The sequence below is a fragment of the Pseudorasbora parva genome, chromosome 18, assembly GCF_024679245.1.
Source record: "Pseudorasbora parva isolate DD20220531a chromosome 18, ASM2467924v1, whole genome shotgun sequence".
In the NCBI taxonomy this organism is placed as follows: Eukaryota; Metazoa; Chordata; class Actinopteri; order Cypriniformes; family Gobionidae; genus Pseudorasbora; species Pseudorasbora parva.
The window spans coordinates 2418059-2433539 of NC_090189.1; the positions used below are offsets into that span (position 1 = coordinate 2418059).

At 35.5% G+C, this 15481-nt stretch overlaps 1 protein-coding gene across 1 annotated transcript in view; it reads left to right on the top strand.

Moving 5' to 3' along the window:
- ermp1 (endoplasmic reticulum metallopeptidase 1) overlaps positions 1 to 15481 on the top strand; it is a 72930-nt gene that overhangs the window by 25382 nt on the left and 32067 nt on the right. Inside the window, exons 9-13 of the mRNA XM_067422749.1 lie at positions 1575 to 1749; positions 2281 to 2471; positions 7769 to 7921; positions 8901 to 9103; positions 11984 to 12099. Of these exons, the coding sequence (XP_067278850.1) occupies positions 1575 to 1749; positions 2281 to 2471; positions 7769 to 7921; positions 8901 to 9103; positions 11984 to 12099 (838 nt within the window). The remainder of the gene's footprint in view (positions 1 to 1574; positions 1750 to 2280; positions 2472 to 7768; positions 7922 to 8900; positions 9104 to 11983; positions 12100 to 15481) is intronic.

Consider the following 15481-nt stretch of genomic DNA (forward strand, 5'->3'; position numbering starts at 1 on the left):
AACATTGCCATCAATGCTATCGTTCCCTTATTGTGCCTGTAACTCTAAAAGTATTAACCCTTAAATGCATGACTGTTTCGCAAAACATTCTTACATATTGGGGTCGTTAGCGACCCGGATCTATATTTATCATGGATAGACCTCTACCTGTCGTAACAATATATACAACTTCTGATATTAGAGTAACACTCACAGAAGAATAAAATAAAACCTATTTCGTTCCCTTTTGGAGCTTGGAAGGATTCAGTTTGAGCAGATGTTTAATACCATCATCATCTGTCCTCGTCAGAGCTCGTTTACCAGTATATTCAGCATCTGCTCATATTCGCCATCTCCAGCATATTCTCCAAACTCATTTTCAATGTCTTCAAAATCAATATTATGATCACTGACAGCTTCTTGAGCACATCCATCATCAAGAGACAGTGACACTAATATCTGATTGTGTTTAGTACTTGCTCTCTGCAGTAAATCACTGAGACATTTCAAGTTTTGCAGATTATAATTATTGTTTCGTTTTCTGTCAGAGGTAACTATGAGTTAAACATCACTTCATCATTGGGTATCAGACATTGCCACCTTGTGGAATAAAGGTGAATTGCGCCGTATTTCGTCATTATAGATTCATTTATTATTGTGCAAAAAATATATACGTACAATCCTACACACCTCGGGTCGTTAGCGACCCTATACAATTTTGACAGAAAACTAGTGAAAAAACAGGCATTCAATTATAATTCTATTATTTTTTTCTTGTTATATTGTTTAAAATGGATTGATTGAGGAATACTAAGAAGGTTGATGTCTAACTTTAAAAAAAATGAATGAGGAGCAGGGTAGTGAATGACGTCTCTGGTCGCTAACGACCCGAGGTATGCATTTAAGGGTTAAATATATCTCAATATCCTTCTATATTCTCATTCTTAATAAACTTTTCTTTTGTAACCTTCATTTTAAAGGCCCTATGGTTACCTGTCACTTTAATTCAGCGCATCCAACACAGCAAAAAATAGACTCGTTGTGGAAACGATCGCCGGACTGCATCCGCTTGCAGTGTGAAAGCTGTAATCTGTTAAAATGGGTACGGGAAAAAATATGCACTGCAAACAGAGTGTGTGTGAGGCTCTGTGTATTCTGCCAGCTTTCTATCAGAACCAGCATTAACTTCTGGAGCAGTTTGAGCTCCAGTAGCTCGTCTGTTTGATCGGACCACACGGGCCAGCCTTCGCTCCCCACGTGCATCAATGAGCCTTGGCCGCCCATGACCCTGTGGCCGGTTCTCCACTGGTCCTCCACTTTTTATAGATACTGACCACTGCAGACCGGGAACAGCCCACAAGAGCTGCAGTTTTGGAGATGCTCTGACCCAGTCGTCTAGCCGTCACAATCTGGCCCTTGTCAAACTCGCTCAAATCCTTACGCTTGCCCATTTCTCCTGCTTCACACACATCAACTCTGAGGACAAAATGTTCAGTTGCTGCCTAATGTATCCCACCCACTAACAGGAGCCGTGATGAAGAGCTCACCAGTGTTATTCATGTTTGTGTCTCTTGTGTGTGTGTGTGTGTGTGTAGAGCACGCGTCGTGTGGATCTGGCCGAGCTCTTCTTCGACGTCAGTCTGCTGTTGTGGTGTTGTGTGCTGCTCTTCCTCACTCAGCGTGGCTTATGTTCAGCTTACGTGCCGATGATGATGGTCGTGTTTCCTCTCGCCAGTAAACTGCTGCTCAGAAAGCACTTCAGAGCCAGAGGTCAGAGGTCACGCCACACACACACCCCCTTCTGCAAGTGTCTTTACATTACAAGGATCAATACTGAGGTGTATTTATTTGAGACATTTTGTTTTACAGCTGTCATGGTTGCTTAAGGTATTAATTACATATTATGATATTTTTGTGCTATTTTAAGTGCTATACAAGTATAAAAAAGTCAGGTATATAGATAGTGTGTTGAAAAAATTATATGCTATATCACCAATATTTTAAAATAAAAGCCTTTTTAAAATGTATTTTTTTAATATATAATGTCTGTATGCAAATTTATAACATTTGCAAAAAAAATATATATATATTTGTATTATAACTCGACTTTTATTTTGCCATCCATTTGTGGTGTTTTAGGTCTCGGGTCAGCAGTAGTTTAGCTCAGGATGGGGTCAAAGGGCAGGAATTAGGGCTCTGATGTTTAAATGTGGTCACTCATGATACATGGCCATTGTGCTGATGGTCATTAGTGCTGTTTCAGTGGTGTGTGTGTGTTTGTGTGTGTGTGTGTGTGTGCAGGAGCATCTCTTCAGTACTCTGTCCTGTACCTGTTGGGTCTCACTGTACCGTACGTCCACATCATGTTCCTCATCTGGGTGGTTTTTGAGATCTTTACACCCATCCTGGGCCGCAGCGGAACCGAAATCCCACCCGATGTCGTCCTGGCGTCAATTGTTACCCTGGCAACCGTGATTCTGTCTTCCTATTTTGTGAGTCATACAGGCTAACTGTAACAGTAAATTCAAATTCAAACGTTCAAATTTAAACATTCAAGTTCAAACAGTCAAATTTTAACATGAAACAGTCAAATTCAAACATTCAAATTCAAACATTAAAAATTCAAATATTTAAATTAGAAACATTGGGTCAGTGTATATTTTGGCCATTTGATTTTCCTTATAGAAACGGGTATTCAAAAACAAAAAACGTCTCCTTTTTCGTTTTTTTCATTTTTTTAAACAAAACGAAAAACAAGAATTCAGCTTGATTTTTCCTTTTTTTGTTCAGAGGTAGAAAATGAATAAACAGCTTGAATATTCGATTTCTACACGTGGGCGGTAATTATACGCCTGTGTCTGCTGATTGGTCAGCCGAAGATCAAACTGCTCTTCCTCAGTTCAGCACAGCAGAATAAAAGTCCTGTGCTGATACAGCTGTACGGATTGTTAACGCATTTATTGCAGCTACATTTAATCTTTTATTAATCAAACAACCAGACTAACGAATGGCTCGACACATTCAGGGGCAGAGCCTCAACCTAGACAGGGCTTTCTTCTGTGTAAAAATCCCCCGGTACCTTTCGGTACCCATCCCTAGGTCCTTGTAAATTTAAAATCCACTTATGGCTATGTAGTGTTGTACACAATGTTCCTCACATCTCCTGTAGACTTCTGTTTTGTTTGGATGGGCAACTCTCAAAATCTGTGTGTCAGATTTTCTCTGTCAAAACAGCGCGGAGAGAACCCACATGCTGTTCTTTGGAAGTTAACATGGCAAAGAAAATAACACACACCATTTTGTTCTGTATCAATTAGGCTAATACTCAATATTGATTAAATAAACTCAAAAACAAAGGTAGCTATAGCTGCTGCGTATTTCCTGAACTTTTAGCCTACATGCTGGTCTTCGCTTGATTGTTTGGCATGTTTGTATGCTTATTTAGTTTATTTAACCCGACGTAATTTAAGACTTATTTAAGACTATTAATTTAACTATTGTTCTCTGGTTGTCAGTTATCAGTTTTGTATTAGTGTTTAAAATATTAAATAACTAATTATATTAATTTATATCTTAATTAACTTTTTTTTTTTTTAAGACTGGGCAACCGGGGTGGACAGCTGTAATCCTGCCATACCCAGGCCTATGTGAATTTATACACAGAGGAAAGTCCTGTCTAGGCTCTTTCCCTGGGGGTATGGGTCGTGTCGAGCCATTCGTTAGTCTGGTTGTTTGATTAATAAAAGATAAAATGTAGCTGCAATACACTTGTTAAGAAGCCGTAGGCCTATACTGTAGCAGCACAGACTTTTATTCTGCTGTGCTTAAAGGGGTACTTCAGCGCTGGGAAGATGAATCTGTATTTAAACTGGGTCATCAATGCAGTAGAAATGTGAAATTATTTTTGAATTTGGTGTCTTCTAGACTGAGAAAAGACAGAAAATGTATTTTTGTCCCATGGGGATGAAAGACTACAATTCCCAGAATGCTTCGCTGCCCTGTGAGGCCATTCCCAACACCACCAACTTCATTACTGTGACTGAGTTAGAGACACTACAATTAAAAACTGAACGTGTCTGTTCAATATAATGAGTGAGTCACCGCGCGAGTGTCACAGCCCTGAGCACTAACTGCACGAATGATGAGAGCTGAGGTAATCGCGACTACACTCGCGGCATACATTCACACAGGAGTTCAGTCTGGCACGTGTTTCAGTTCATGCCTTTGCAAGCTTAACTTTCATAGAAATGAATTTGAGAAGTTAAAAGACTTACATTGCTCACCATAGCTCCGTTTAAATGATCCTGTCTGCAAGCTGAGCTCTCCCTGCCAGCTGAGTGTAATCTCCCATCCCCCAATGCCGGATTCAAAACATGCAGAAATGGCTCCCTCTACTGGCTGTAGTCTTTAGCCTCTGGGCAAACATTCCTCCTATGATGCAAAAATCGTCATTTTGCATCATAGGAGGAATTTTTCCAGAAATAAAATGCATAAATCTCTCGTCTCAGGGAGATATGAGGGGGGAAAGCACAATAATTTGAATATTCTCCAGGGTTTCTACTGATACAAAGCCATATGCTAATCGCTGAAGTAACCCTTTAACTGAGGAAGAGCAGTTTGATCTTCGGCTGACCAATCAGCGGACACAGGCGTATAATTACCGTCCATGTGTAGAAATCGAATATTCAAGCTGTTTATTCATTTTCTACCTCTGAACGAAAAACGAAAAATCAAGCTGAATTCTTGTTTTTCGTTTTTTTTTTTAAATGAAAAAAACGAAAAAGGAGCCGTTTTTTGTGTTTGAATACCCGTTTCTTTAAGGAAAATTGAATGGCCAAAATATACACTGACCCATTAGACAGTAAAATTCAAACCTTCAAATTTAAACATTTTAATTCATACATTTTAATTCAAATATTCAAATTCAAACAGTCAAATTCAAACAGTTTAATTCAAATATTCAAATATTCAAATTCAAACAGTCAAATTCAAACAGTCAAATTCAAACAGTTAAATTCAAACAGTCAAATTCAAACAGTTAAATTCAAACAGTCAAATTCAAATAGTTTAATTCAAATATTCAAATATTAAAATTCAAACAGTTAAATTCAAACAGTCAAATTCAAACCTTCAAATTTAAACATTTTAATTCATACATTTTAATTCAAATATTCAAATTCAAACAGTCAAATTCAAACAGTTTAATTCAAATATTCAAATATTCAAATTCAAACAGTCAAATTCAAACAGTCAAATTCAAACAGTTAAATTCAAACAGTCAAATTCAAACAGTTAAATTCAAACAGTCAAATTCAAATAGTTTAATTCAAATATTCAAATATTAAAATTCAAACAGTTAAATTCAAACAGTCAAATTCAAACCTTCAAATTTAAACATTTTAATTCATACATTTTAATTCAAATATTCAAATTCAAACAGTCAAATTCAAACAGTCAAATTCAAACAGTTAAATTCAAACAGTTTAATTCAAATATTAAAATATTAAAATTCAAACAGTCAAATTATAACAGTCAAATTCAAACAGTTAAATTCAAACATTAAAATTCAAACAGTCAAATTCAAACCTTCAAATTTAAACATTTTAATTCATACATTTTAATTCAAATATTCAAATTCAAACAGTCAAATTCAAACAGTTAAATTCAAATATTCAAATATTCAAATTCAAACAGTCAAATTCAAACAGTTAAATTCAAATATTCAAATATTCAAATTCAAACAGTCAAATTCAAACAGTTTAATTCAATATTAAAATATTCAAATTCAAACAGTCAAATTCAAACAGTTTAAACGTGCAGTATGCAACTTTTGGCCACTAGGGGTCACTCATTTAAAATAATAACAACTGACGTACTTTGATGACGTGGGGAAAGTGCGTGGGCTCATGGGAGTTGTTGTCATTATTGCCACTGTCAACCAGCGAATCTGGCATCTCCAGCAGAAAACATGTGCACTGACAAGGTAATTGATTGTTATATTACATCTCTATTATTGTTAAGTTTAGTTACGGCTTTTCACTTTATGTAATGTCAATCTAATGAAATAGCAGCGAGCTACCGTTACTTAACAAACTTATCAGTAACGTTAGATAATGTGCGAGACAGAATGTTGTGCGGGCGGTCGCTATGTCAACACACCTGTAAGTTGGTAGGCTATGTTGACATATTAACCGTGCATCATAATTTGAGTTACTCAAATTATAGATATATTGACATGACATCCGCGATTGTCGAACATTCTGTATATCAACTGTTCAATAAGGAAATAAATTTCAATTTAGTTTATCATTACCAACATAAAACATAGTAAATGAGAGAACCAGCTCCAGCAATACGTTGTTCATTGGAACACGCGCTGTGTCGCTCCCCACGTTCATCAATCATTCTAATAAACATTTATTTTGGAACTCAGAGATATATGAATAAGTAGATCATTATTAAATCAATATTATATGTAGCTAGTATTAACATATGATAAAAGTGACGGTCACCTTATATTAATTGACCAAGATAGTGGCATATTACCTTATGAAGCTAACGTTACTTTCTCCAGCTACATATAAAACCAATAATAGCTAGTCCATCTGCGTTTTACACATGACATCATCGTGTCACCAAATATACCGATAGAAATATACTATCAGTTTTAAAAAGTCTCAGTTTCAGTCTCCAAAAACACAGAATCCGCCTGTTTGAAAAGCCGATACAATACAAAATGTATACGTATTCAGCTAAACGCGTCTCAATGTGGTCAAGATCGCTATGCAATATGCAAACATACAGCATGTTATGATTATATGATTATTATGTTAGCTGAATGGTTACTTAAATTACCTGTTTATTAAAACGCAAGCGAGATCAGCATCTCTCTGCAGTCCGAGCTTGTCACGAAGATTTCGCCATCTTTCAAAGGCTTCTCCAAGGTTTACACATCTCTTGCTTCTTCTACTGTCCCAAAATCTTCTCGGGTCATTTTTTTCACCCTTACGTTTGCGCTTTGTTGAGCTGGCAAAACGTACAGGCAAAGAGTAGTCATGATCCATTATCATACAGACTTTTTTATACGGGGGTTCCCCTTATACTGTCTGTCAGTGTTCCTCTTTGAGTTTGGCGGTTCCGCCCATAGATATCTATGGTTCCGCCGAGTTCCGCAGGAAGCAAGACGCAAACGTGGATATGACGTGAAAGACTGGCGACATAACGGAAATAAAGACACGGTCCGTGTCTTCGAATTAAAATATTAATTTCTCTGGATTTAGAAGTTAATTGGAACTGTCGGGATAATGTAAACACACAACTTTAAAAATATATAACATAGATATAGTGATCTTTTATATTTTTAATGCTGAAACATTACATATTGTGCCTTTAATTCAAATATTCAAATTCAAACAGTAAAATTCAAACAGTTAAATTCAAACATTCAAATGAAACATTTTAATTCAAACATTGATATTAAAACATTAAAAATGTGAAATATTCAAATTTAAACATTTTAATTCAAATATTTTAACTCAGACATTAAAATTCAAACATTTTAATTCAAACCGTCAAATTGAAATGTTCAAATTCAAACTTTCAAATTGAAACATTTAAAATTCTCTCTCTGTCTCTCTCTCTCTCTCTCTCTCTCTCTCTCTCTCTCTCTCTCTCTCTCTCTCTCTCTCTCTCTCACTCACTCTCTCTCTCTCTCTCTCTCTCTCTCTCTCTCTCTCTCTCTCTCTCTCTCTCTCTCTCTCTCTCTCTCTCTCTCTCTCTCTCTCTGCAGATGCATTTCATCTATCTGTCTGGCAGTACGAAGCGGATCTTGGCTGGTCTGGGGTCAGTGTTCACGCTGATGTTTGTTCTGGTCTGCTGTGGTCTGTTCTTCCCGTATTCTGGTGACCCGTCCTGCCCGCGACCCAAACGGGTGTTTGTCCAGGTACTGCCGTCACTGCAGGTTATTACAGTTTACTCAAACGCAAACCATACTGGTACAACCATACTGTTTAATGCTGCAGAAGTATCGTTAGTTGGGTTAGAGTTAACAAATGAAAACTTATTGTAAAATGTTACCATAAAAACTATATAGACACACTACCGGTCAAAAGTTTTAGAACGGTTACATTTTTTAAATGTTTTTAAAGAAGTTTCTTCTGCTCACCAAGGCTGCATTTATGTTATTAGAAATACAAAAAAGCTGGAATATTGTGAAATATTATTAAATAATATTCATATTATTCCTGATTTACTGCTCAAGAAACATTAATGATTATTATCAGTGTTGAAACAGTTTTTCAACAATTATTTGTTGAATTGAAAGTTCAAAAGAAACGCATTTATCTGAAATATTGTATTTAAAGAAAAAACTTATTTTCAGTTAATGTTTATTTTATTTGACATAAGGACAGTATGGTCTGAGATCATAGTCCTAGTGTATTTAAAACAAAATGTGTGTGTGTCTCTGTGTGTGTTTCTGTGTCTGTGTGTGTGTTTGTGTGTGTGTGTGTGTGTGTGTGTGTGTGTGTGTGTGTGTGTGTGTGTGTGTGTGTGTGTGTGTGTGTGTGTGTGTGTGTGTGTGTGTGTGTGTGTGTGTGTGTGTGTGATGGGTAGGTTTAGGGGCAGTGTAGGGCGATAGAAAATACTGTTTGTACAATATAAAATCCATTACGTCTATGGAAAGTCCCCATAAAACATGGAAACTGTGTGTGTGTGTGTGTGTGTGCGTGTGCGTGTGCGTGTGCGTGTGCGTGTGCGTGTGTGTGTGTGTGTGTGAGATAGGCAGCCTTATTGTGTGGCGTAAGCGATGTTTTATGTACCCTTAATGTCAAAGCTGTGCTAACTCTGAGAATATTTGAATCCGTTCTGTAAGAAATTTGATTGGTGGATTCAAATAAAGAAATTAAAATGTGTTCCTCCAGCACACCACACGCAGGTTTCACGCGCTGGACGGGTCTCTCCAGAGCTCTGACTCCGGCTTATGGATCAACAGTCTGGATTACACCGGCATGCAGCACATCACTCCTCATATCCCACAGATCAACGACAGCATCCGCTCCAGCTGCCAGGACCAGCTGCCATACTGCGGCTTCCCATGGTTCCTGCCCGTCAAGTTCCTCGTCAAGTGAGTGAATCCGAAAGGAGGATGAAGCGTTAACTCTTTCCTCGCCAGCGTTTAAAAAAAAAAGTTGGCAGCCACCGCCAGGGTTTTTGACAATATTCACTAAAATTTAAAGGGATACTACACCGCTTTTTCATATTAAACTATGTTATTCTCTTGACTAAACCTCTCTCGTCTCAGTGTGTGCTCTTAATCTCTCTGACGCGCGGTGACGATCTGATAGCATTTAGCTTAGCTCACTAAGCCCAGTTCATTCACTATGGTACCAAACAGAGATCAAGTTAGAAGACACCAAACTCCTCCACGGTTCCCCTATTTAGATACAGTTACATCAATAGTTGAACGACCTAGTATGGTGACAAAATAAAACGTGGCGCGTTTCTAAGCGGATTAAAAAGGAGAACTATAATGTGTGGCAGAATAGCACTTCTGAGAGTACTTCGGCTCGGCGCAGTAAAAAGTCCCGACTGAACAATCCTCCCTCACGTCTCCCCCTATGGACAGAAATGAGAGAGGGAAGTACTCTCAGAAGTGCTATTCCGCCATACATTATAGTTCCGGACATAGAAAACAACCCGCGGGAAAAAACGCTGACTTGGCAACACAGTACAGTTGAGCTCTGTTGACATTTGAATGACAATGCTTCGCTCCGCTGCTCTGATTGGTTGTAGGTCTATCCAATTGAGTTCTTTCCTGGTTGGGTTGAAACACGCCCCATAATCACAGCCCAATGGAGACTATGGGCCCTATATTAACGATCTGAAACACAAGTGTCAAAGCACAAGTAACTTTGTGGGCGGGTCTCGGCGCTGTTGCTATTTTCCTGCAGGATAAATGGCTCTTGCGCCCGGCGCAAATCTAAAATGGGTTGGTCTGAAGTAGCTTCATTATTCATAGGTGTGGTTTGGGCGTAACGTGAATAAACCAATCAGAGCGGCATCCAACATTACCTTTAAAAGCAGCTGCGCAAGTTCCATTATGGGTTGCTATTATTATGGCGTATTTACCAGGCACACGCCAGGAGCGGTTCACAGCCGAGGAGCCTGATGTTCTTGGAAGAGCAGTGAAAGACAGAGAAGTTGTGTTGTATGGAGATGGGAGAAACCCACCCAAAAGAGCTTCGGTTAAACAGGCGTCGGTTAAACAGTTTTTCAGTTTTTTAGTCGATTTTTTTTTTTTCTGGTTCTTGACGGACAAACCAATTTGTCAGATGTCCTTATATACAGATATGTCTGGCCACTATTGGGCAAACAGGTCTGATCCTTAATTACTACAATTAGCCTGAATAATTTGTAAGCTAGATTTATGCCTATTTTTTCACATTTTCGTGGCACACCACAATGATTTCCGTCATCTCATGTGTTAATATTATGATTTGCAAAAATAACTGTTGAATCTGTGTAGATTACATGAGCAAAGTGTTGCGCGTTGTGCACGCTATACATTATGGTCAAGCATGCGCCCTTAAAATAGCATAATGAACAACGCGCAACGCGCCACTGACTTTAGACTAGGTTTTTTTCTGGTCAGTGGCGCAATTGTTTAATGGAACAGCAAAATAGCTCCAGGGATTGTTTGCGCCGGAACACGCCTCCTTTTTTGCGCTGAACCGCCCAGGGAGCGCAAGTTCATTCACTAGTTTAGCGACGTGCTTCTGTGGAGGGAAAAGCGCGCTTTGCGCGGGGGCAAAATAGGAATGACACATGCGTCGGTGTACAAAGTCAATTGCACTGGGTGCAAGATAGGGCCCTCGGACTCATATTCTGACTAGAGCTGAGTATGACCACGTCAGGCTAATTCACTACCATAGTAGGGATAAAAATACTATGGTAGTTAGGGATGTCACGTTACCAAAATTCCAGTAATTGGTACCAATACCATACAAATTTGACTGTATTCGGTAACAATATTGGTACCACCGCAAAAAATGTTTTTTAAAATTTAATTTAACTTTTTCTAAAATTGTATTACATATAGTAAATAATACATAAACATTAAAAGGATAGCCTATGCTGTTTAAAATTACACATTGTTTAAAGGAAGTGTATGTAAGATTGTGGCCAAAACTGGTCCTGCAATCACTTTAAATGACTGTAGAGCGGTGTCTCCCCCTCCCCCTGACTCGAGGTTGCCAGATTGGCTGCAGGATCAGCAGAACGTTTGTAGATCTGCAGCTGTGGGAACTAGAGCAGATCTGGCAACCCAAACACTACTGACTCGTGATTGGTTGATAGGTGGAGGGCGGAGCTTCAGGCCAAAACACAACATGACATCATCAACATCAGCTGAGGGCTGCAACAACAACGTTAACGTGACATTATCCTGCCGGACTACAGTTGGCAGTGATAGAAATGTTTGAAATTAACATGATTTATTAATGTCTAGTGACATATCAGGGCCATTTTATGATTAATTGAAATACATTTCTTACCTACAGTTCCTTTAAAGATCAAGTGAAAAATAAGCAACCATCTAGGCATAATTATTATTATTAGTAGAGGCGTATTATTATTACAAAGAGACATAGCTAAATCTAGGATACAACAGTAGCCTATATTGTCAATTTCTTCATTTTACACCGAACTTTTATTTTGACGGGTTGCCCCGAAGACATCCGAGTGTCTGTGTTCATATGGCCGTTTTCCCAAATGAAACAATACATTTCATAAATTTATTCTCATTACTTCTCCTGAATAAATTCTCATCCTTAATGGTAGTGAATGGTTGTTCTAACATTCTTCAAAATATCTTCTTTTGTTTTAAGCAGACGAAAGAAACTCATACAGGTTTGGAACAAAATGAGGGCGAGTGAATGATGACAGAATGCTCATTTTTGGGTGAACTATCCCATTAAACCGCGTGACGTTTCTCTCACTGTTTTAGGAAGAACTGGTATCTTCCGGCTCCTGAAGTGTCTCCTGAAGCTCCGCTGGAGTTCCGGCTCTTATCCAGGCAGGAGACCGAATGGGGAAGCGTCAAAATGACCTTTGAGGCCAAAGGTGAGACTTCAGACTCATTTCATTACCAACCTGATGGGATTTTTATGAAATATAATAATGACTTGATTACTTTATTCTTCAAAAACATAAAACTACTTTCAGTTTAAAACATTAAAATTACAAATATATATATATATATATATACACACTTTTTTTTAGTTAAATTTTTTTTAGTAATATATTAGTTTATATACACACAGTACATGTATAAATATTTAAATAAACTAATTATATTTATAATTATATGTATTATCATATAATAATATATCTAATATTTAAGTGTGTGTATGTATACGATGATTTATCAAAAAAAATTATGACTTGCTAACTTTAAGTTTTTTAGTGCTTTTAGTATTACAAATAATACAACTTAAAAAAATTAACTGTTTAGAATTATATTTCAATTATATGACAAACATTTGCATATATAAGAAACACAGATAAATGTGTGTGTGTGTGTGTGTGTTTGTGTGTGTATATATATATATATATACTACTCTTCAAAAGAAAAAATGTATAATTAAATCTGCTTATAATTAAATATGCTATCATATAAAAGTGAATTTATTCAATTATCCCATAAAATCAAAATGGACAAAAATCCTAAATTACAACAGTGTATACTATTACATAAAAGTGGAAAAATTCCATTATCACATAAAATCAAAATGGACAAAAATCCTAAATTACGACAGTGTATACTATTATATAAAAGTGAAAATATTCAATTATCCCATACAATCAAAACGGACAAAAATCCTAAATTATGACAGTGTATACTATTACATAAAAGTGAAAATATTCAATTATCACAGGAAATCAAAATGGACAAAAATACTGAATTACGACAGTGTATACCATGCCAAAAAAGTGGAAATTATTCAATTATCACACAAATTCAAAATAGACAAAAATACTGAATTACGACAGTGTATACCATGCCAAAAAAGTGGAAATTATTCAATTATCACAGGAAATCAAAATGGACAAAAATACTGAATTACGACAGTGTATACCATGCCAAAAAAGTGGAAATTATTCAATTATCACACAAATTCAAAATAGACAAAAATACTGAATTACGACAGTGTATACCATGCCAAAAAAGTGGAAATTATTCAATTATCACACAAATTCAAAATTGACAAAAATACTGAATTACGACAGTGTATACCATGACAAAAAAGTGGAAATTATTCAATTATCACACAAATTCAAAATTGACAAAAATACTGAATTACGACAGTGTATACCATGACAAAAAAGTGGAAATTATTCAATTATCACACAAATTCAAAATGGACAAAAATACTGAATTACGACAGTGTATACCATGACAAAAAAGTGGAAATTATTCAATTATCACACAAATTCAAAATTGACAAAAATACTGAATTACGACAGTGTATACCATGACAAAAAAGTGGAAATTATTCAATTATCACACAAATTCAAAATGGACAAAAATACTGAATTACGACAGTGTATACCATGACAAAAAAGTGGAAATTATTCAATTATCACACAAATTCAAAATAGACAAAAAAGCTGAATTACGACAGTGTATACCATGACAAAAAAGTGGAAATTATTCAATTATCACACATTCAAAATGGACAAAAATACTGAATTACGACAGTGTATACTATGACAAAAAAGTGGAAATTATTCAATTATCAAACAAATTCAAAATAGACAAAAAAGCTGAATTACGACAGTGTATACCATGACAAAAAAGTGGAAATTATTCAATTATCACACGAATTCAAAATGGACAAAAAAGCTGAATTACGACAGTGTATACCATGACATAGAAGTAAAATTTATTCAATTATCACACAAATTCAAAATGGACAAAAATACTGAATTACGACAGTGTATACCATGCCAAAAAAGTGGAAATTATTCAATTATCACACAAATTCAAAATAGACAAAAATACTGAATTACGACAGTGTATACCATGACAAAAAAGTGGAAATTATTCAATTATCACACAAATTCAAAATTGACAAAAATACTTAATTACGACAGTGTATACTATGACAAAAAAGTGGAAATTATTTAATTATCACACAAATTCAAAATTGACAAAAATACTTAATTACGACAGTGTATACTATGACAAAAAAGTGGAAATTATTTAATTATCACACAAATTCAAACTGGACAAAAAAACTGAATTACGACAGTGTATACCATGACAAAAAAGTGGAAATTATTCGATTATCACACGAATTAAAAATGGACAAAAATACTGAATTACGACAGTGTATATACCATGACAAAAAAGTGGAAATTATTCAATTATCACACAAATTAAAAATGGACAAAAATACTGAATTACGACCGTGTATACTATGACAAAAAAAGTGGAAATTATTCAATTATCACACGAATTCAAAATGGACAAAAATACTGAATTACGACAGTGTATACCATGACATAAAAGTGGAAATTATTCAATTATCACACAAATTCAAAATAGACAAAAATACTGAATTACGACAGTGTATACCATGACAAAAAAGTGGAAATTATTCAATTATCACACAAATTCAAAATTGACAAAAATACTTAATTACGACAGTGTATACTATGACAAAAAAGTGGAAATTATTCAATTATCACACGAAATTCAAAATGGACAAAAAAACTGAATTACGACAGTGTATACTATGCCAAAAAAGTGGAAATTATTCAATTATCACACGAAATTCAAAATAGACAAAAATGCTGAATTACGACAGTGTATAACAAAAAAGTGGAAATTATTCAAATATCACACGAATTCAAAATGGACAAAAATACTAAATTACGACAGTGTATACCATGACATAAAAGTGGAAATTATTCAATTATCACACGAATTCAAAATGGACAAAAATACTGAATTACGACAGTGTATACCATGACAAAAAAGTGGAAATTATTCAATTATCACACAAATTCAAAATGGACAAAAATACTGAATTACGACAGTGTATACTATGCCAAAAAAGTGGAAATTATTCAATTATCACACAAATTCAAAATAGACAAAAATGCTGAATTTCGACAGTGTATAACAAAAAAGTGGAAATTATTCAATTATCACACAAATTCAAAATGGACAAAAAAACTGAATTACGACAGTGTATACCATGACATAGAAGTAAAATTTATTCAATTATCACACAAATTCAAAATGGACAAAAATACTGAATTACGACAGTGTATACCATGGCAAAAAAGTGGAAATTATTCAATTATCACACAAATTCAAAATAGACAAAAAAGCTGAATTACGACAGTGTATACTATGACAAAAAAGTGGAAATTATTCAATTATCACACAAATTCAAAATAGACAAAAAAGCTGAATTACGACAGTGTATACTAT